This window comes from Cucumis melo, chromosome 4 (genome assembly GCF_025177605.1).
Source record: "Cucumis melo cultivar AY chromosome 4, USDA_Cmelo_AY_1.0, whole genome shotgun sequence".
NCBI lineage: Eukaryota > Viridiplantae > Streptophyta > Magnoliopsida > Cucurbitales > Cucurbitaceae > Cucumis > Cucumis melo.
Genome location: NC_066860.1, coordinates 1,503,353 through 1,527,164, shown reverse-complemented (window position 1 = coordinate 1,527,164; position 23,812 = coordinate 1,503,353). Strand labels below are relative to the sequence as shown.

The 23,812-nt window shown below is 32.4% G+C and overlaps 2 protein-coding genes across 2 annotated transcripts; one reads left to right on the top strand and one right to left on the bottom strand.

Annotated features, from left to right (window-relative positions):
* The first annotated feature begins 3,533 nt into the window (after positions 1-3,533).
* On the top strand, positions 3,534-8,795 carry LOC103503607 (leucine-rich repeat receptor-like serine/threonine-protein kinase SKM1). The gene is made up of 4 exons (XM_008467850.3): positions 3,534-3,568; positions 3,682-3,730; positions 4,800-7,437; positions 8,218-8,795. Exons 3-4 carry the CDS (start codon positions 4,911-4,913, stop codon positions 8,541-8,543), a joined length of 2,853 nt encoding a protein of 950 aa, XP_008466072.2. The 5' UTR covers positions 3,534-3,568; positions 3,682-3,730; positions 4,800-4,910; the 3' UTR covers positions 8,544-8,795.
* An 8,042-nt stretch (positions 8,796-16,837) lies between these two features.
* On the bottom strand, positions 16,838-23,738 carry LOC103503606 (homeobox-leucine zipper protein ATHB-8). The gene is made up of 18 exons (XM_051083535.1): positions 23,029-23,738; positions 22,739-22,898; positions 22,497-22,597; positions 22,282-22,372; positions 21,572-21,667; positions 21,368-21,481; positions 21,190-21,273; positions 20,945-21,100; positions 20,782-20,856; positions 20,525-20,631; positions 20,172-20,367; positions 19,566-19,751; positions 19,345-19,425; positions 19,042-19,176; positions 18,620-18,945; positions 18,024-18,123; positions 17,593-17,742; positions 16,838-17,103 (listed from the first exon to the last, which is right to left on the bottom strand). The coding sequence occupies exons 1-18, from the start codon at positions 23,250-23,252 to the stop codon at positions 16,957-16,959; spliced, it is 2,529 nt and encodes an 842-aa protein (XP_050939492.1). The 5' UTR covers positions 23,253-23,738; the 3' UTR covers positions 16,838-16,956.
* Positions 23,739-23,812: the final 74 nt, after the last annotated feature.

Below are 23,812 nucleotides of genomic sequence, written 5' to 3'. Positions count from 1 at the left end.
TTAATGAAAGCTGTTATATCATTGATAAATGATTGTTTACTTTTTTTTTTTTTTCAATTTTCTTACGTTCAAGGTTTTAACGATTAATAGCTACTATCAACTATGAGAGCTAAAATTAATGAATATCACTTATAACTACTAATAAATAACTTTTGATTTTTTTGCTGTTACGAGCATTTTCTTTAGTTTTCTCATATTGAAATCCATATCGTTGGTAGCTATTATTGGTCGTAGTTTTCAATTTGAGAAATGTGCTATCAGTTGCTATCATTAATAGCTTCTATCAGTAGTGATAATCACTAGAGTACAAATGTGACATTTAAAAAAGAAAACTACCCGTTGATTTATCAACCTTTGCTATTTTTGTACATATTTTATTCATATGCTATATTCTTATTTTATTTTCTAAATTTTACTATCTGCTATAATTTTTCAATAGTATAATAGACATATTTATATCACATTTTCAGGACTATATTTATTTCATTAAAAAGACTATATATATAGACTTTAAAAGAAACTATATGAACCAAATTGATCTATAACTTTATTCAAACTATTGAGGAACCAATTTTACAACTTAACAAATTCTTTTTTTTTTTTTTCATTCTTTCCTCGTTGAGTTCTGAAAAGTAGAAAGACGCCATTTTCTTTTATTGCAAAAGGACAATCTATACATCAATTATCACTATAGCTATGATCTCCAATTCCACAAAACAATGAGAATAGAAACAAAAGAACAAAAGGGTAAAAATAAATGTCAGAAAAAAGAATTTCATGTTGGTGTTAGTCCAAGCTTTCATTAATTATTTGATTGAATATAGAGAAATTCATTAAACTCCTCCCTAGGTAGCTCACTGATGAGACACTTTTATTCATTCCTCTGAAGAAATACAATATATGTATTCTTCTTTTTAAATAAGTGTGATAGCTACCGAAAAAACTAGAGTTGGATAGAAGCAAAAGAAGTATATCGGTTGGATATCTCAATTAGGGTTGAATCATATGTAACACTCTCATCATACTTTGGATCTAATAAACGATGTATTCAATAAAGAAGAATAATGAAGATTCATATAAGAAAGCTAGAAAGGGGTTCCGATGAATTTTTTCTTTGAGTCAAATGCACCGAAGTGATGTAGTGATGACCGATGAGAATTATTCGCTAAAACATCCAACAAAAATATGTTATTTTAAAATATGATTATGATTGAAAATTAATTTAATTAGTAGAAAAATTAGTAAATATAAAAAAAATGTAATAAAATGAAGAAGAAAAGAGGATGGATGATTGGGTTTGTAAAACCCTAGAAAATGGAGATTATTAAATTAGAAAAGAAAAGAGAGAGAGAAAAAAGAGAAAGAAAAAGGATGCTGGGAATGACAAAGACCATACACTGTATATTCCTTCGAGAAAAGGTCCCATTGTTTAAAAAAAGAAAAAGAAAGGATAGTGCACGACCACTCCCTCTCGCTAAACTTTAGACTATACAAATACCGACGTGTAGATATCTTAAATAGGTCGACACATTCTTAAGTACATTTTCATCACGTTTCATTCTAAAACCATATCATTAATAAATTTAATACACAAGATTAATATAAACTAAATACTTGAATATATATATATATATACATCTCGAACAATATTCATCTTTGTGTCTTCTTTCTCGACGAAAGATACATAAAAGATAATGAAGTATTTGTCTTTCATTTCCTAAGTAAAAGACAACCCACTTTTTCTTTTCTTTCTTTCTGCTTCTCCTTCTCTCCCCACTTTTTCACTTTTTTTTTAAAGGATAATAATAATAAAAAGAACAGTCATATTTTCGTTTCATTCCTCTAATTTTACCATCTGCTCTCTACTGCCCTCTGCAGTGTGTGTACAATATTCTCTGTGAAATCCTCCCTTTTCTCTCTTTTTTTTTTTTTCTTTTTCATCCATCCAATTTCATACATATATTTATAACTTTTTGGTGTGTGGGTATGACTTATGAGAAATGAAATAGCTTAAAGACAATATTGGGACTGTGCATAATATCAGTATATATATGTGAGTATAGGTCAATGTTTTGGATGTATATCTTATTATTTTACTTTTATCGTACATACGTATGTGTGTGTGTGTGTGTATATATATATATATATATATATATAAGAATTCAAGTATTTGAAGAAATATGTGAGAAGAACATGCCATGTGTATCAAATTGAGATCCAACGATTGATATATAAAAATATAGAGAAGTAGGTTTAGATCATACAGTATATAATCTATAAGGTGGTTTTTGGGAACAGTATATAACCTTTTGGTTGTGAGAAGTTTTGTATGTCTTCATCTCAATAAATGGGGTATTGGGTTGAACTCCTACCTGAAATGATTTATATATATATACATACATATATATATATATATATATATATATGTATATATATATATATATATATTACATTTATTATTAATATTAAACTTTTTGTATATATATATATATATATATATAATATTTTGTATTTATATAGTATTATAAATCTGTCGATGTATATTATTTTATATATTATTTCAATTGTGAAATTTGAAATCTAATGGTTAGTACACTTATAACTATATAGGTTAGGGCTTTGTAGAGAAGAAACAAATTTTGTTTTGTTTAGAGTTTATTTAATATTTTATTACTACAAAATTTATAAAGTAATATAATAGAGTTGGATCTAAGTTGAGATTATTCAATATGAATGGATTTGATCAAAATACATGAAAAGAAGGGAGGAAAAAAAAAATTAGTAGAAAGAAAATCACATACACAAGAATCCACAAGAGCAGGAAACATAAAAACAAAAAAAGAAAAAAAGAGTTTGAAAGGACTAAAAAAATTAGGATCGAAACGAGATATTATATTAAACTTACCTTAACTTATTAACTTAAATTTTTTTTTTGTTGAATAAGTGGTATAAAATAGTATCATACTAGGTGGTTTAGAGAGCTTCGACGTTTTAAAGACTCTCCAAATATTATTTCTTTTCAAATTAATAATATTTATTTTCATTGGTAGAGTAAAAAGAATAGGAGTATATGTCGGTTAAAGTCGGTTTTTCGATTAAACCAATTATAATCGATTTACAAACTAAGTCGATCGCTTCTTAATTCGATTTGGTTTTTCGGTCTATCGTGCTTACCCGTAGAAAGGATGAATCCATTTGTAAATAGATGAGAAATGGAGCTGCAAATACGTAAACTTAAAAAGAAAGGGTTGAAGCTTTTCGAATTCGGACCCCTCCCTCCCTCCCTCCCTCCCTCCAATGTTGAGTCAAAAGAAAAGAGAGAAAAATAAATGTGTAATTAAGCCGACAAAATCAGAGCCTTTTTTCCAACATCTGTCCCTGTTTCCCTTTCCTGTTCGCTCCCGTCAACTTTCCAACTAAGACCCTTTTTCGTAATTTTCTACCCCTTTCTTTTTCAAAAACCCTAAACTCTTTCTCTACGACTCGATATATATACATACACACACAAACACACTCTTCCATTCTTACCCAACCAACGCTCTCTCTCTCTCTCTCTCTCTTTAATTCGGTAATTATATCAAATCCTTCAATTATATGTTTTTATCTTTTAGCTACAAACATTATAACCTAAAGTTTTAATTTCTTGTTTGGTTTCTTTACTGTAATTATAATGCGATGCAGGCCGTGTAGAAAGAAGCTTCATTTTCATCACTGTTTTCTTCTCCCAAAGGTCATTCATTCATTCATTCCTCTCCACTCTCTCTTTTTCTTTCCTTTTATTTTTTCTCCCTTTATTAGTTTAATTATTATTCAACATTATTATTGGTTTTTTTTTTCATGCTAATCCAAATTTTGCTTTATTTTTTTACTCCACTATTTTCCATACACATTTTTTAAGTTTGAGATGGGGTTAAATGGATATTGTTTTTATGATATTTTAAGAGTTGTAAATAGATGTAAAATAGAAGGAAAAAAAAAAAAAGTCGTGAGTATAATATAAATAATAATACATTTCAACTTATTTTAGAAATAATGTATATTTTTATTTTTATAATTTTTTTAGAAATTTTTATTTACCTTTACATTTTGATGATATTTTCATTTCTTTTATGGCAATCTCAACATTAATTTTAAATCTTGCCATTTGATAGTATTGTGTCTACTCATATCTTTATATAATTTATTCTAGGAAAAAAAAAACTAAAAAATAATTGTTAGTAAGAAATTAGATGGACTATATAAAGATAATTCTAAAATCCAAAATGCATGTAAGTAAGTGTTAAATCACTCTCAATGATAGGTTAAATCACCGTGTATTATAATTTAAAGCGATAAGTAAAAGTTAATTTTGATATCATATTATTTATTTTTTTAGTAAAATTATTTAAAATATTTATAAATATAACTAAATTTTATTGTTAATTGATAAAGCTAAGATGGAAGATAGTATTGATATTTTGCTATATTTATAAATATTTTTATTTATTTTACTTTATTTGAAAAACTTTTGAACGAAAATTATTATATTACAAAACCTAGATTGATGAACTGGATTGGCCTACTTTATCCTATAAGCAAGGTAGGAAATATTTGTAGGAAATGATAGACTTCTAATGGCCTTTAGATTTGAATTAATCGATATAATTTGAAATTTTGTAATATTCTTTTAAAAATTGGATTTATGATAATTTTTCATTGTTTTAATATTATTATTACTATTATTTAAAAAAAGTTGATTTTAGAAAAAGAAAAAAAAAGTTAAAAATTGGGCGTTTTATATAAGAGTAATTTGGTTGCAGGGCTTGGAAAGATGAGCTTAAAGGTTGAAGAAACTGAAAGCTGATCGGTGGAAACTCAAAAACCCCTGAGCTTCTTCTTCTTCTTCTTCTGCTACTCCCTACTTAATTCTCATGGGGAACACAATACCCAAAAGCTGTCATAATCCCATCTTCTTCTTTCTCTATCTCTTTCTGTTGATACAACATTCATCGTCCTCTCTGCAGCAACGACAACACGACGACCTCCATGAAACCCACCTTCTCTTATCCTTCAAATCCTCCATTTCTAAACAATCAACCTTTATCTCCAACTGGAATCCCTCTCTTCCCACCTGCTTATGGAATGGGGTCACATGCAACAACCCCACCATCTCTAATTTCACTAACATCACTGCCATTAACCTCTCTGCTCAGAATATCACCGGTGTACTTCCCGATTCTCTTTTTCGATTACCTTACATACAATCTCTCGATCTCTCCGACAATCAACTCGTCGGAGAACTCCCTCCGACTATGTTCGCTCTCGCCTCTTCTTCGCTTCTGCATTTGAATTTGAGTAATAATAATTTCACCGGCACACTTCCCACCGGCGGTGTTTCTAGGCTCCGAACATTAGACCTATCCAATAACATGATTTCGGGTTCGATTCCGGAAGATTTTGGATTGTTTTTTGATCGTCTTCAGTTTCTCGATCTGGGTGGGAATGGTTTAATGGGGGAGATTCCGAATTCTGTTGTGAATCTTAGTTCGTTGGAGTTTCTAACGTTGGCGTCTAATAAATTGAGTGGGGAAATTCCGCGGGGATTGGGAGGAATGAAGAAATTGAAGTGGATTTATTTGGGTTATAATAATCTTTCAGGGGAAATTCCTGAAGAACTTGGTGGATTGATTTCTTTGAATCATCTTGATCTTGTGTACAACAAGTTAACAGGGGAAATTCCAGAGTCTTTTGGGAATCTTACTCGACTTCAGTATCTGTTTCTTTATCAAAATGGTCTCACAGGTACAATTCCTCCTTCGATTTTCAGTCTTGTGAATCTGATTTCTCTTGATATTAGTGACAATTCTCTCTCCGGGGAGATTCCAGAGCTTGTAATTCAATTGCAGAATTTGGAGATTCTGCATCTGTTTGGTAATAATTTCACGGGAAAAATTCCGAAGTCTTTGGCTTCTCTGCCTCGACTGCAGATTCTTCAGTTATGGTCCAATGGATTTTCCGGCGTAATTCCGGAGTTACTTGGAAGAAACAACAATCTCACCATTCTCGACGTTTCAACTAATTTCCTTACAGGAAAAATTCCAGACGGGCTGTGTGATTCTAAACGTCTTTTTAAGCTCATCCTCTTCTCCAATTCTCTCACCGGCCAAATCCCACGGAGTCTCTGTTCTTGCCAGAGTTTACAGCGTGTTCGCCTCCAAAACAACCGTCTCTCCGGTGAATTGTCTCCAAAAATATTTACGAAACTGCCACTATTGTACTTTTTAGATATCTCCGACAACCAATTTTCCGGCAGAATCGACAGCAACAAATGGGATTTGCCGTCTCTACAGATGATGAGTTTAGCGAGAAACAAATTCTCGGGGAACTTGCCGGAATTCGTAAGAAACGACAAAATCGAGAGTCTGGATTTCTCGGGAAATGAATTTTCAGGTTCCATCCCTAAGAATATCGGAAGCTTATCAGAACTAATGGAACTTAACTTAAGCAACAACAATCTGGACGGTGGAATCCCAAGTGAAGTATCTTCATGTAAGAAGCTCGTTAGTTTGGACATAAGCCAAAATCAACTAAGCGGCGAAATCCCAGTAGTTCTCACACAAATTCCCGTCCTTAGCTTCCTTGACTTATCAGAAAACAAATTCTCCGGCGAAATCCCACCGGTTTTATCCCAAATTCCATCACTCGTTCAGATAAACATTTCCCACAATCACTTACACGGAACATTACCAGCGACAGGAGCATTTCTGGGTATAAACGCAAGCGCCGTAGCCGGGAATGATCTTTGCAGCAACGAGATAATAAGCACAACCAAATTACCGCCATGCAAAACGCATCATTACAACAACTTATGGTGGTTTATGATGGTATTAGGCGTTGGCGCGTTATTGATTGGGACAGGAGTGTTGATTACAATACGTCGACGTAAAGAACCAAAAAGAGTCATAGTAGAAAACAACGACGGAATATGGGAGGTGAAATTCTTCGATTCCAAAGCTGCAAAATTAATGACGGTGGAGGCGATTGTATCGCCGCCGCCGCCGTCGTTGTCGGAGATTCAATTCGTGGTGGAGAAAGACGAGGAGAAGTGGAGAGTGGAAGGGAGTTTTTGGAATGAGGTTGAGGAATTAGGGAGGGTTAAGCATTTGAACGTTGTGAGGTTGTTGGGGTCGTGCCGGTCGGAAAAAGCTGGGTATTTGGTTCGTGAGTATGTGGAAGGAGGAGTTTTGAGTGAAATGGTTGGGAGGTTAAGCTGGGAACGACGTCGTGATATCGGTATCGGAATTGCGAGGGCTATGCAGTATTTGCATCGCCGGTGTTCTCCGGGAGTAATTGCGTCAAATTTGTCGCCGGAGAGGATTATTGTCGATGAGAAATACCAACCACGGCTCGTTATTGGATTGTCCAAGACCACTATTTCTTCGCACTATTCCGCCCCCGGTACTACAATTAATTACCTTTTACAATAGTTTTTATCCTTTTGGAACAATTAATTATTTGAATCATCAACCAAATTTAAAATTAAAAAAAAAAATTAATTTTGACTAGTTTTTCAAACTTGACTTTTAATTTTGGAAGCACTTTTGAAAAGTAAACAAAACAAAAGAAAGAAACTGATCATGGGTGAGTAGTGTTTAATTAATTATGCATTTTACTTTGATTTTAATATTTTTGGATTGTAATATTACATCTAATAACATTACACTATATATCTTAATTATTTACTTACATGGCAGATTTAGGTTGTACTGTTTAAAGCTTTATATATCCATAATATTTAACATAAAATTTAAAATTAGGATAATTATTATTCTAAACGATGAATATCTATCGTGACATTTTACCTAATCCTTTAGGCCCAACATAAATATAGTTTAGTGATAAGTAAATATATACTATGGTTCTTCACATTTTCTTATTTTCACTACATTTGCTGTATTAGAAAATGTAAATTTAAATATTGACATAGGGTTATAGCATTGTTTAAAAAGAATTGTGTTCAACATATGTTTGCTACATGACGACACTTAGTTATAACATGTAAATACAAAGTTAAATATGTTGGAATAACGAAGATAAATATATGATTTGAAATTGTGGGTCAAAGAGTATTTTGCATGAAGATATATATAATCCAAATCCATGCACATGCAGAATTTATCATATAGGACGAAAGCTTAATACTTACATGTACTTATTGATTAAAATTAAACGTGACAGAGGTTAAGGAATGTCGAGACGTGACAGAGAAAAGTAATGTATACACTTTGGGAGTTATTCTCATCCAATTGCTAACCGGAAAAGAACCACTCCATCGCCAACACCTGGTTGAATGGGCTCGTTACTGCTATTCTAATTCTCGTATCGACACGTGGATTGATGGCTCGATCATCGCTACCGACCCGAAACAGATTGTTGGGTTTATGAACTTTGCTCTCAACTTCACCGCATCCGACCCCATGGCAAGGCCGTCCTCACACCAAGCTTACAAAGCCCTACTCTCTCTTTTTCGGACCACTTGCTCTTCTAAGCTTTGCTACATCTAGCCTTTTTTTTCTCAAGTTAAAATTTGGAATTTTCATTTTTTTTTTGTTTTAAGTTTTTAAGGGTATTATTTACAAATATTGTGACCTAAGAAGCTAATGTTTTTGTTTGGTTATGTAGTATGTTTTTTGACCCTATAGTATAATATTAGTGAAAGAGTGTGTGTAAAGTAAAAGTACTGTAGATATATGTTATAATGTCAATGTTATGATCACTTTAATTATATATAAAATTTACTGTGTTCTCTACCTCAATTTAAGTAATTTCACAATTAAGAAAGTCAAAATGACTTTGATCTCTCAATTAATCCCACTAATATCCCTTTAATATATACATCTTTACTCCGATTAAACTAGTTTAGGTGCATTCTCTAAGATATAGATTCTAACTTTTTTTCACAAACTTGTCTAGAACTAAGCAAGTATTAATTTCAACGGCTAAATTTTGAAAAGTAAGCATATATATACAGATATATATATATATATATATATATATATAGATAGATATAAATATGGTTGGATATTTATTTTATAACGAAAGGAAGTGAAACTTTTGGTGAATATTAAAATATAAAAATGGATTTCATTTAATTGCATCAATTAAAGAAAATTTTTCATAAATATAACAAACTATTAAAATATTTACGGTCTGTGAAACAACGCTAATAAAATTAGATATTTTTTAAATATTCTAAGTTTGTCTTTTTTCTTCTCTTGACTGTGATTTTTTAACCAAATTATAAAGATCATGTAGAAAGAATTTTGAAAAAAAATGGTTTAGATTAAAGTAGCCAAATCTAAACGATTTTATAAAAAAATAAACGATCGTATACCAAAAGAATTAAAAAAAAAAATCATTTAGCCAAATATAAACGATTGTGTACCAAATCAAATTATTATTTATATTTTACATTGAAAAAATTTATTAAGGGGGTTTTCATTTAGCAAACTATCTAAAGTTGCTATGGTAGATTGTTTAATCTTAGATGGATTATGTTGGAGTTCCAATCTTGGGTTTCATGTGAGGAATTATAGTCCATCTACATAAACCACCAACAAGATAAAGAGAATAATTTTCTCCTAGATCTTCATCTCAAATCAAGACTATAAGATGAATAATAGTCCATCTACTTAACTTTTTTTCGATTTAGGGTTTTCAACACCTTTTTGATGTGAAATTGTACTTCAAATATTTTGCTAAAATTCAATACTATTATTTGTAGACTTAATATATATATATACCAACAAAAATTGAGTTCAAATGACACCAATGTAGTTCTAAGTTTAAATCTTTCCGCTCTATATAATTTTACTAAAAAATACTTTATATATATATATATATATATACACTTTTGGGTATCTCATTGACAAATCTATAGAATCTTGGTCATGCCAAAAACTCAATAGAGTAATATATATTCCGAATACATTTCCTCCCAACAAGTTATATTAGAGAGAGAAGAAATAAGTAAGAAACAATTACAAACATATAGAGTTCTTCACTAGGTGATTTTCACACATTATTGTCGTTCTTATACTATACATGTTAACATTAAGAAATTGATTGAAGAAAAAAAAAAGGAAAAAAGAATTAAGCATATATATATAAAGAAAAAGTTGAGAGGATTAAAAGTGAATTAAATTTGGAACGAAATGATATATATTTTGTCTTTTACTTTTACATAAGTCAAACATTGAAAGAAAAAAGAATATACCAAAACACAAATACATAATCCATATAATTATGGATAGATTGTGAGAAGATTTTTTGTTGACAAACTTGGGGAATAAAGTTGATTAAGTTTGTATATATGATGACAGCTTATAATTAAGTAATTAATCATGCATATATATAGTATAAATATGGTTTTAATTAATTAATTAACCTTGAAGAAAATGGAAGGTTTTGAGAAGATGATCAGAAGAGAGTGATTTATAATGAACCACAGCTTTTGAACATAAAACCCACAGAAGGTGTTGGAGTTATTGGAGAGAAAAAAAGGTAATTTAGAGACAGCATGCGGGACATAATTTGCTGACAAAATATAGACAAAATTGTACTACGTACAACAACAACCTTAATTATATGTTTCTTCTTCTTCTTCTTCTTCTTCTTCTTCTTCTTTTTCTTTTTTCTTTTCTAATTAATTAGTTAATTTGAGGTTTAATTTTGCTTAATCACAACACAATTATTAACCCCTTAATATTGTACCTAGGTTTATTAGTTTAATTACACTCCCACTCCCACACACCACTTTTTAGTGTGTACTTAACCCTAGCTAGGATAATTAATTCTACTAGGGTTTTAGACACTAATTAATTAAACTATATATATTAATTTTGAGGTCTCATGATTATTATATAAGATTAAACGTCTTGGACTTATTGGAAAAGTCAATGATATATTAGTAACTCTAGTTTGGTGTTTGTTTATTTTTCTTCTAGTAAACAATGAAAACAAAAACACAAAACACACCATTAAGAAAATAGTGTAATTAAAATTAAAAAGAAAAAAGTAACAAAGATTTCATTCTTGGAGGATGTTCTTCTAATTCATATGGTTGTGTTGATATATGGTTTTCAATGTATATAGATAAACTAATTTTCTATTTCCATTAAATTCTAAAGCTAATTAAAATTAGGCAGAAGAGCACATTAAGGAAAAAGGAAGGCATGCATGCTTTGATTTAGGATTTAATTAGTGTATATAATTTCAATAATGAGAATGCTAAGGAGAAGAAAAGAAGTGAATGGGTTGGTGATGATTGAATTAGGTCAAAGAGCAAAGTTTGAGTTTTTTTTTTTCTTTTGGAATAATAAAAGAAAATTAAAATAAAAAAAAAAACATTCGATTTGTAGTGGAAAGGTAGATGAGTAATATAATTAATTATAACATTATTGTCCCCAATTGTATGAGGGATGGATCATCTTTATAATTTGTCGCATTATTGTCGGAACTTTGGGATGGGGTAAATCAAACCCTTTAACAAAGACAACACATACATATGATATATCATATATATATACACATCTCTTAAGAACCCTTTCCATTTCTCTATTCAAGTTAATGCCTTTTTCTTTGCTTTATACTCTCCCATTTTCAAAACCCTTTCATTCTCTTCTTTCTTTCTATTTCTATATATGCACGTATATCTATACATAAATGTTAAAAAGGCTTTTGAATTTTCTTTTGAACTATATCATTCACAAAGTAATGAGGGATAATGTACCGAGACATCTTAACTAGGCCGATTAACACCTCCTCTAACTAGTAGACTCTCACTATGTCCAAGGCCAAAATATATATTATTAGTAGAACACAAGGTGAGCCAAAGGAAAAAACTTAGAAAAATACAAAAGCAAGTAGAAGTAAGACCGAGAATATAAAAAAGCACTCCCGTTTGGGAAAGAAAGGCTTTTGAATTTTATTTCACCCGTTTTCCTCTAATTTCATCTTCCTTTATAATTATTACATTCTTTGCACTTTCAAAGATTTCTTTTTTCACTATTCAAATGTGTGATAATTGGGAAGCTATCAAAAGTGAAATATATGGCATAGGACATAAAATGAAATCAACAACCAAAATCTATAAACACAACTAAACAAAAATATACGGAGCTTATTAACGATGTGTTAGGTTATTTCTACAAGTAGAGGGAGAACATTTATATTATTAGAGAGTAATATGATCTCATTATACAAATACATGAACGTTAATAGGATCAAATGGTTTTTTAGAAAGATATACAATACGTATGAAACTAATAAGTGCACCGAAGAATCCCAATTACAGCATCCCTATTCTTTAAATATAACAAATAAAAGCAGAGGAGACAATCTAAAATACAAGAGCAGAGAGAGAGAAATATGGTCACCTTTTACTAAACAGTAAGACCTAGATATTAGAGGGTTTAGTTTATAAATGTCACCCCTCTAAATCCCAAAACCCTAAAATCATAATTAACATTAAACATATAATCATCATATAACAAACCAAAAACAGCCCACAGAAACATAATCAAAGGATTTAATGTATGTTTATATATATAACAGTAAGCTACATGTACTGATATCCCAAAAGCACACCCAAAAGCAACTTTTATATATATATAATTTAGTGCTAATTTAATGGATAATATATGAGAAAACAACCAACCAAATGATGCCACACACACACTCATGTTGTAAAAATAAGCTTCTAAGTACATCCAAATTCAACTCTCTTTTTAAGTTGATTATATAGGTTTCTCTATTAATAATTAATTAAACACAAGAAAAAGGAAGATTATAAATATATGGACAAGAAGAAGTTTGGTTGGAACCAAATTTGATAAGAGGTCAAAAGGAAGAACAAAGGCTTTGGTTCTAGCCCTTAATAATGATCTTTTTTTTTTTTTTTTTTTGGCTTAGAACTTTGTGTTATCTTTTGAATTTTCATCGCACACTTTTTCCTCATTTCACCTTAAAAATATATGAATATCTATATATATATATATAGAATGTGTGATGATGGTGGCTGCAAAAAGAAAACTTTTTTTTGGGTCTTATGAGTGGTGGATCAGAAATGGTCATTATGGGGTTCACATAGTTAGAAGATTCTTTCACAAAAGAAAGAGTATAAACACAAAGATATAAAATAGCTGACATTATTTTTCAAGCAAACCCAGCTACATTTTGCTGTCACAATATATATATATATATATATATAATGTCAAGTGCATTTCACCTTAAAAGCCTAAAAAAGAAACTTAAAATTCTTCAATCATAGTCCTTGGAGACCATGCAAAAGGCTCTTTGCCTTTCTTCCCCTTTTCTCATCCCTTCTAAGGGATATAATCAATCAAAAAGCTTATTAACAATCCATTCAAATCAACAACTAGTGGAGAGGTTCTTCACCATTATATATTTTTCCCTTCTTTTCTTTCCCTATTGGTAGTTATAATAATTGTACTACATGTGCATGTCATGTTGATATTGCAATGGTCACAAAATGTTGTCTCATTCTTATAGTTCTCAACTTTATCTTAATCACTAACTAGAATAAAAAGTATCGAGTTATACTACCTTAACGTGTGTTTATTAGAGGGTTAAGTTGATACAATATTAAATTACTATAATATATTGTCTTAAGCTTTTGAATTTATATAATACAAAAATAGGATGTTATGAGTTTGAATGTCTCCGTGAAGTTATTGACCTCCTCAATCTCAAGTATCAAAGTATGTTGATATAATATTAAATACACATAAATTTTTTTTGTAACATTTCTTTCCCATGAAAGTGTTTACTATAAGATAAATGCAAAGATATTGAATCATAGAGTATGGCGTTGAAGGGTTTAAGATTAACAAAAACCATTTTTTTTAATAATATGAGATTGAATCTCTAATCTCGAGATTGAAAGCAAAGATTTAAGTCAATTGATTTTTTTTCTTTTGCATATGCTTTCCCTTTTTCATGAAAATATTTGAATCGGTTATAAGTGATATACGTTTTTTCCCATTTTATGAATTATTTGTTTAAACCCTAATTTATCTATTTGTTTATTATTATTATTTTGCAATTTTATGCTAATTTCAACAATTTTCATTACTGCTTTCAAATATTTAGTGATGAATCTAAAGAATTAGTACTGATATAGTTCATTAACTTTAAAAAAAAAGTAACTAGGGCATAGCTAAAATAATCGTATAATATCGATAAAACTCTACTACGTTTGGTTATTGTTGATGTATAACAAGTGTGGAAGGCCACACCATTTCTCAAATCAGTGATGATATTACAAATTGCCAATTTTGAGACTAATTAATAGTCAACATCTGTTCAAAGTTAAAACTATAGACAAAATCGATAAATCATGACCATTTGATCAAATTAATTATTTCTATCCGATTTAGTATTAGTACTTGGGCTCAAGTACTACTGTTGAGCCCAGAAACAGATTGTAATTGAGCCAAATCCTAGCAAAGCTCAATATTTAATTTGTTGGGCCCAAAGGGCCATATCTGTGAACCATCCAAGCCCAACTTCAAAAAGTCCAACTTCAAGAAGCCCATATGGAAACGTTATTGATGAAAGAGTGAACATACACATATTCCATTTCCTTAGTCAAATCAAGCTTACGCATTTAATAGGGAGAACCAAACGTCTCAAACCACATCCACCTATATCTACATAAACATAAACATAAGTTCAGCTCAACAAAATACATTTTCTCATAAACTTCAAGTAGACATAAGATGTAATTATCTCCTCGTTACAACATATATAGCCCTTTGGTAAGGAATAAAATGGCATTAATGACCAATAACAGTTCAAAAATTCCATCATCAAGTCGAGAGAAACCTCTCCGTAAAATACGACAAATGTCAATGACTAAAAGGGTTAAAGTACGTACTTTGTTAAGGCTCAAATCTTCACTATCCTATTATTTGTTGTATACTAAAACAAACGTGCTTGGTAGAATTTCAAACTATTAATTGTGCGTGATCTTTTAAAATTAGGATGATGCTACATCCAAAGTTTAAAGATCAGTTAAAACTTATTAAAACATTGAATATGACTGATGAGATATAAGATAGAAAGTTTTGGAATACATTAAGACATATCTTCTAAAATTCAAGAATCTCTTAAAGATCACTTTGAAAAACTAAGACTTGTGATTGACAACGGTATAACTCAATTTGTAATCCTCTACGTTGGATCAAAATGATCAAAGGTTGGGATCAAACTACCACCACACATGTTTGAACCTTTAGTTTGCCCTCTAAAAATTATTTAGAACAAACACACTGTGAGTCTTCTTCGATGAAAATTCTTGATATTGTTTTATGAAGTTTGATTAAAGAAAAAACTATACTAACAAAAAGAAAATTAAACTAACAATAAAATTTAAAAAACAAAAGTAGTGCAGGGACTTAAATAATAAAAAAGAAAAGATCTGGGACCAAAATGGTATTGGTATGTTAACCTTCTTTTTTTCTCCCCTTTTTATCTCTTTGGGTTTGCAGTCTTGTAACTAAAGGTTTTTTTTTTTGGACTTTTTTAATTTGGTTCATAGGTTTTGGGATTTGCAAATTAGTACCACTTCACCAAGAATTGTCACATTAGTACCTATCTTAATCAATATTACCAAAAAATAATCAAAAAGAGAAACAAGCTGAGTAGAATATTGAACCACTTTCATTTGATATGTTCAAATGAGATGAGTGTTTGAACAGAGATGTTGAGAGATAAGTTTGGCCAATAAAAATCCAAGATATGAATTAATTAGTGGTGGAAAGGTTAAGAGAAAGTTAATTAAGATATGGGTTTTGAATAGAAAAAGGCAGTATAGTGATGGTGGGGAGTGGGTGGGTGAGAGAAATTCAGCAGACCCACTTCAGAGAGAATAGCTTTAGAGGCAAGAACAGACATTAAAGTCCAAATAAAAAAATCAATGAGTGTTGCTGCTTTCAAACTTCTATTCAGCTTTAGTTTAGCCTCATTTATCATGTCTTGACATGACTGGGCCTTACAATGGAAAGGAAACTGAACTGAAAGAGACTTCTTTGTTCCAAAATTTAAAAGGAATGGTGACTCCATATCAGAAAAAAACAAGTCTTGTGAACTTACAGGCCAAATGGTTTGTGTGTCAGCAAATGACTGTTAAGCTGGGAGGAGAAAAAAAAAAGGGAACTCTGGGGTTTAAGTCAAGAGATTAGAAGGATAGCCATGAAAAGAAGTTATATTGAAAAAGAGGCAAATGACCTTCACTGTCTTCCATTTCCATGGCAAGATGCTCCACCACATTTGTATAAAGAAAAAGAAAAGGATAAGTCTCAGAAAATTCTGATTTTGAAAAAATGAATATCAGTTGAATTTTGTTGAACTCAGTAAACGAGAGACAAAAGTAGAGAGGTAAAGTTTTGCTTTTTTGACTAACCAAATAAAAGAACTTGCTCTCTCCATCACAAGAAACAGCAGAATAAGACAGGATAGTGGGATTATATAGGTGGGTGGGTGAAGTCAGAGATCAAAGTTTTGATCTTTTCTCTTTACAGGCACACCATGAGAATTGAAAGCACAGATAATCAAAATCACCATTTTTCAAGTCAAATGGGACTCTGTCATCATTCTTAGGTTAGAGCCCAAGCTTGAACCAGATAAGGACAATATCTCTATCGGTACAAAGCTTGTTTGATAGAATTCGGACCCGAATGAGATTTGTTGTCATAATATTATATATATATATATGAACTAAACGATTCAATAACTAATTCAACAAACAATTAACAGAAAAGCGGGGAAAGAGAGATTAAGGGCAATATGCTCATTCATTTAGTTTTTGGTTATTTTCATTGTTTTTGAAATCTAAGTTAAACGAAAATTTGATCTAGTCTAATTTGTCATGTTCCTACTTTCTAACTAAGTGTTTCAAACAAAAGACCAGTTCATAAACATGAAACAAATACAGTGAGCGTTTTCTTCTTCATTCAAAACCTTCCACGCCACGGCTTTCTCATAGGATACTGCCCTTCCCATGCTTGATAAGCAGACACCGCCTTGAAGACAAATGAAGCCCTAAAATAACACAAGAAAAACGGATTTAATTAAATGAATGATCCAGCTAAGTCATGCTTGTAGATACAAACTGATGAATTAAGATGTGCCTAATCCAGGGCAAGCATGCTTGTGGATATAAACTAATCAAATCACTCATGGTAAAAATACAAAAAAATTGCAGATCTTTTCCTTGGGGTCTGGGTTTGGAGGCTAATAGACGATCCAAAATTTACTTGTATTAAGCCTCGGGTCTGTTCAACTTTCCCTTATGGCATTTGTGTCTTCAACGTTAATTCAATTATTCAACAACTCTCTTTTGGTTAAGTTAATTGGAGGAGATGAAAATTGTGTGCATAAAGAACCTTGGGCTTTTCCAAGATTCTGAAATTATCTTGGTTAATCCTACCCATTGGGGAAAACATGAAACCGTTTTGTTAAAATTAAAGAGCTTCTATTCCTTTGGCTATCATTGGGTTCGTAGGGAAAGAAGGGATTTGTTGGCCATACCTGCTGCATTATCCGTGGGAACTCTGAAGCTAAAGTTTTCTTTCCATTATCATCGAAAATCTTCTCCAGAGTGATGTCTTGGAGAGCCACCAGGGTTGTCTCAAGCATGTCAAGTCCAGATTGATTTGCAAATGTAAAATTTGGCAATGCCTGGATGTTCACAAGATATTATATAACTTATGTACAAACAGAGAAAAGTGAAGACTTAAGTAAATTACAAATGGAAGCATGCTATTTAACAAAAACCTTAAGCATGGCACCATGTTCATTAGGCCTTAATTCTGTACCTTTTATTTTTTAGATTTTGGAATCTTCCATTTATCTTAATCAAGGTCGGAATCTCTTTCTTTTTTTTTTTTTCACTTTTAAAAACGATCTTACTATTGGCAGAGATATCTCTGATATTTAAAAGAAAGAGGATTTAAACATACCTTCAAAGAGCAGCACATGACTGCATCTGAGTGATGCCAAAGGGATTTAAGAATGGATTCTCTTCCTTCATTTTTCAGTAATTCCATGCCCATATAGCACCTGTGGGGGAGAATAAAAGTAGATTGGAGTCCTTCTATTAGCCCCTTGCCTCATAACATATGTATAAGAGAACAAAGCCGAGGTACGGATGAGTTTAGTTCACAGTAGTAACTATTACTAAATGTTCGAATTTTTTTCTGGATCTCAAGTATGAACACCATTCATATTCAGCCATTATAATGTTCTATCAATTAGGTTGAATTTCCTAGTTCACAAGGTTGTAATTAGGGAAGCAATTGGTTCAATGAAATAATTACTAGTATGCGATGGATTCCAAGATACAAATAATTGGTTTACATTAGAGAAAAAACATGTCTATGTTCTATTAGATATTGATCATTTTTTAATACCGAAGATATTGATTGATATATAGTAACAAAAGATATATCTAATCCACCCTACTACTGTGAATTTTGATAGGCTACCTCCTATTTTGTCATTAAAGTAATTTTGAATTGAATATTGAATATTAACAGCTAAGGGTTTTTCGGAATACCTATAGCTTTGAGAGATCCAACGAGCAAGTGTATGTGCTTCAGGAGCACCAGCTGGTGTCTGAAGGTTAGCATGAGGACCAAAATTTGAAGGGGAAAGAGCCAGTGCCACCCTTTGAACAGATGCTATAATGCTCCTGACATATTGCCGTGCCATTGCTGCGACATTATCTTGAAGGTGAACATCAAATACAAATTGGAATGCAATTGTCATCACAGATTTTGATTTTCCTGATTGACCAGCGCAATCACCAGAAGCTCTATTCCCTGCAGGTCCAACATCAAGAGCCGAAGCAAGATCAAGTGTGCGGTTTGGACTTGAAGCATCCTGCAGAATTAGCAAAAGTACAAATTTTATATCCAAACGAACACAATTGCAGAGAATGAAAAGGAGAAAATAGGAGATTTAATTTTAAGTGTTTACCATCCCAGAATCGAGAGGAATGATGCGGAATCCAGATGGTAGAATAGGTGCATCATCGGAAAAAGAGGCATCAATTGGAGCAAAGATGAGCTCAGCCGAAGTACCAACTGCATTTTCGTCCACACCATTGCAAAGCTGCGAGTAGAGCGCCATAGTTAATAATAGTGGTCAGTGACAAATGACAACATAGATTTGAGATGTACAGCACAAGTATCCATCTAAGCTTTATAATATGAGATTCTAGCTTAAAGCCAGACTTAATAGTTGACATTTATTTATATAATTTAAGAAACTACTGCTTACTTGGAGGAGGAAAATGTCACCAGGCATAAGCATGTCATCCCTATAGTGGCCCACGTTTTCAAATTTAACAACTTCCATAAACTGTTACCAGACCAGAAAAAAATTTAAATCAATATTTTGAAATAACAAAGAAAACCTGGGGTAAGAGGATATGTTATCCACAAAATTGATGCCATGGGAGGTTATTTCTGTTTATAAACAGTTGAAAAGACAGTACTTGCCTCTTCATGCTCAACTGTTTGCGCCAAGGGAAGAATAACCTGACCCCCAAAAGTTCCAGCATGAGACCCTGGTAAACCACATTGGCCGGTCCTAATTGCTGCTGCTGAGTAAGCATCAATACTGCTGTCTGCCCATTCTGATCGGTGTTCTCTCAAGAACCTGATGAGCATTGCTGGAGTAACATTCTACAAAATAGAAAAGATAGCAAGAATAAATAAGAGAAAAGAAGAGCAGGTAAAAATATACAAGAATAAAAGCTTCCAAAGAAATATCTTGTGCTGAGAGTGGTTATGCATAAACTTGGTAAAAAAAACTAGCTAACACAATGTTATTGTCAGTTGGGTGAGGTTTAACCTCAGTCGGATTTTTATTTGACTCTTTCATAAAAGATCACTTGTTTTCCATCAGCCTACAGTGTCCAAGGCATGTCCTAGTTTTGAATCATCAGAAATGGAGCAAAAAATAGAGAAGATGGCACAGATTGAAAAAGAGAATTCTCCAATTTATGATTGATGAAGTGGTAGAACGATTTGATATATTATAATATAGAACCTTCTCAGTTGCTCAACATCAACTACATGTCAGCTTGCTAGCAAAATATTTACCTGTAATAACATTGATGCTTTGGCACAAAGCACAGCGTTGCTCATGGATGGAAAGCCATTAGAATATGAAATATTTGCACCCATCATTGTCTTGCCATGAGACATGTTTACAAGAAGTGTAACATCATCAACGCCATCATTTTCTAACAAAGACCATCCCTCATCTGTAAACCCATTAACTGCTTCGTTGAAACCTCTGCAGAGTAAAACCCGTTGAATACAATTAAGGATCCCACACCGGAAAGTAAAGGGAATGTTTAAAAACAATATGGGCTACTTCCATTGCTACGTGGTTGTAAGATGGAAACCCATGCTTCTCTAATAAGGTACTCTCGAGCCAAAATCATATTTACCTGCTCAATTTCTGACTAAGAGCACGAAGTGCAGCAGGTCTTCTTCCCCAACCAGTAACATTTGGTTGAGAAACTTCTTGCGAAATCTGTCTCAACAAGCGTAATGCCTGATCCAAAATAACAAAATTTTATTGTTATTGGAGATATAATCTTCAAATTTACATGGCTGTTCAATTTCCAGTTTTCCATTCATAGAGCCATCGGATAAATTCAAGACCTGACGCAATAAGATGGAAAAAAAAAAAAAACAGACTTACTGCCATTGTGTTCTTCTGAGCAAGCAGAGTAGATGACTTGTATAATGGCCGCAATACTTCAGGCACGCTACAAGGCTATATTCATGTAAACAATAGGAAAAATTATAAACATGAAAATCAGAGGCTAAGAATAACTGTGCTTTAAATTCAAAGTTTTACATACTTCTAAGTCCATGTGATCGACTATATGGATTATTGATCCACCACCTTCACAAGGTCTTATCAAATAGCCACTTGGTAGCATTTCTGCTCTTACAAAGTTTTGGACTGGAGGCATACTTGGACCATTCTGAGTATTGTTAAGAGATCTTTCACAGACCTAAAATGCATAACACAAGCATATTACTTACAACATTTAGATTAAACCAAAGTAGCAGAAGCAATGTCCAATTTGAGGCATTCACATACCACAAGACTACCATCCTCCAAAACCGATGTGTATCGCAGCAGCCAGAAATCACGAGCAGGTGCCAAAGTGGTAGGTGCATAGAGCTAAATCAAATCAACAAAGTTTTTTTTATTGTCATATTTTCTTACAAAGTATGAAAATTTGATACAAACAATCTAGTATCTAGTAGTAACCCACCTGCATGTACAGAAGCTCAATGGTTCCTCCATTTCCAGTAGATAGGACATTTAGAACATCAACGGCACGGAAATCGCGAAACCAAGAAGGCCAATCTTTAAGAATTTCAGCCACCTTCATGAAACAAACAATATAAATAAGATACACTCATACTCATGCTACATTGGACAAAAAGTTAACTACTTAATGTTTAGAAACACTTACTCTTGTAGGTTCTAGACCCACAAGTCCACATGCACGAGCAGCAACTCCAGTGCATCCATGAGAAATAGCAACGATTCCAATGGAATCCGGACCAGGCTGCTCACAACAGATATCGATAAAAGTCAGAAATTATTGGTTTACATCTCTTTATAAGAAAATGATTGAATTATTAGCAAGATTCAAAAACAAAAACTAATTTTTAAAGACTAATTCTTTAGTTTCAAAACTTTGCTTGAAATATAAACATAAATTTCAAAAACCAAAAAAAAGAAAAAATCAAATTCTATATTCATCTCTATTCCGGGATGCTTTAAAATGTCCTACAAAAAAATCTGCCTTCCAAAAGAAATTGATATTTGTTTTCACATGTTCCCTGTCCTCTTGTAATCATTTAAAAAAAATGCATGATCTTTGCTGAGTAGTCGTATTGAATTTACAACTCCATGGTTCTCAAACTTAATAAATCTTGCTCTTTTGCATTCCTCGAGAAGGGAAAACACAGATCAGAATAGATGTGACATTACCAGATGAAAGTAACAGACAACAGAGCAAAATTTTCAAAAGGTCTCGATGATCGGGTCATCAAGATAATAGACTTTGGTATGTTGCTTAAAAGATTAGCAAAGTTTTTGTCGTTTAATTATTATGGCAGTAAAAAAAGATTCATTTTTAATTACAGATTAAAGAATAAAGCAAAAAGAAGAAGTAACCTTCATCCCAGGCATTTGGACCCACTCCACAGCAGTTCCAGTAGCCTTTGAAAGAAACTCTGCTAAAGTCTCCTCCGCAATGGACAAAAGTCTAGAAATATGCAAACCCAAATTCTCAGAAAGCATATTACAGAATACAAAGAACAACATAAGAAACAAAAGGAGATTGAAGGGAATGGCATCAATGATCAATAAGAAATGTTAATTCTACTAACCCTGCGGGACTGGCATCCTTTGGTGGATGCGGCGGAGTCAAATTCTGTTGACCACTTGTCACCACTGACTCGCAACTTGTATCAGTGGTGGCTAAGGTCGCCTGCAAGATGAACAAATTACTTTCATTTCAGCTGATAATAAATGTTTTTTTCAATTCAAAAGGGGGAAATAGCAAAATGAAACCAGTAATCATCTTCTTCAAATGAGCAATTATTTCAAAGGCATGGAAGAATATTCTTACATTCTGGGTTTGTTGACGAAAATAGCTGTTCTCATACACAAGTTGTGACACTTGTTTCTGCAACCTATCGTTTTCCTCCATTAGGAGTCTATTCATCGCTGTCAGTTTCCTGTTCACAGTTTGAAGGCGTGATGCTTCCTTCCTCTGCTTCTCTCGACATCTATACAGTAAAAAAGAGAAAAAAAAAAAAAACCAATTGAAACCTCTGTTCCAGAAACAAAATTTAGGATGTTGGGATTTTGAAGGAACCCACTATCAAAACCCAGAAAGGAAATGATTAGAAAGAATACCTCCGATTTTGGAACCAAACTTTGATCTGTTTGGGTTCGATGTTGGAGAGAATTGGGCACTCCCTTATAAGCTGTTGGCGGCGCATAGAACTGGGTTTTGGGCATTCATAATAAAGCCTCTCAAGTGCTTCCACTTGCTCCGGTGTGTACCTAACGTACTTCCCATTATCCAAGCTGCTCATCTTGCTAGCAGCGTCCTTGCAGGCAGAGGTCACAGCCATCATCCCCACTTAAAATTCCCATACAAACAAAAAAAAAACACCTCTCAGCTACAAAATTGGAGGACAGAAATATCTCAGTAAAAGAAGAACAAACAAAGAGTCAAAATTACCAGAAAAGTTGCAATGAATCAAACACAACCCCTCTGTTTTTCCCTTCCCCCCTCCCTTCCACCCACCAACTCATATAAAACACAAATTGGCCATAACCGTCCAAAAATCACCCAGAAATGGTCGAAGAAATGCTGGGGGTATGAATTGTGAAATGAATAAACTTAAGTATAAGTAAAAGGTTTGCCAGAAATGATCAATTCATGGAATACTCTGTTGATTTTGCTGCGATTGTCTGTTTGTGTGTTGGTGAAATTTGGTTTGGCAATCTCCCACTATGGACTTCTCTAAATAAGATTTATGGTCTCCCCCTCTCCTCTCCCTTGTGTTTTTCTTTCTTTGTGTTCTCGAGAGAATGAAAATGGCAATCTACCGCGTGCTCAAATAGTAATATAAATTTGAAAAAGTGAGTTTATATCCTATTTCCGTCACCATCATCTATACTTTTAGTTTTT

Bases quoted from the DNA above. Each gene is read 5' to 3' on its own strand.
- LOC103503607 (XM_008467850.3), top strand. From the start codon at position 4,911: ATGGGGAACACAATACCCAAAAGCTGTCATAATCCCATCTTCTTCTTT. The intron at 7,438-8,217 runs GTACTACAATTA...TAAACGTGACAG, and splicing joins TTCGCACTATTCCGCCCCCG to AGGTTAAGGAATGTCGAGAC.
- LOC103503606 (XM_051083535.1), bottom strand. From the start codon at position 23,252: ATGATGGCTGTGACCTCTGCCTGCAAGGACGCTGCTAGCAAGATGAGC. The intron at 21,668-22,281 runs GTTACTTCTTCT...TGTTGTGAGCAG, and splicing joins TCCAAATGCCTGGGATGAAG to CCTGGTCCGGATTCCATTGG. The intron at 17,104-17,592 runs GTATGGCCAACA...GTGTTATTTTAG, and splicing joins TCCCACGGATAATGCAGCAG to GGCTTCATTTGTCTTCAAGG.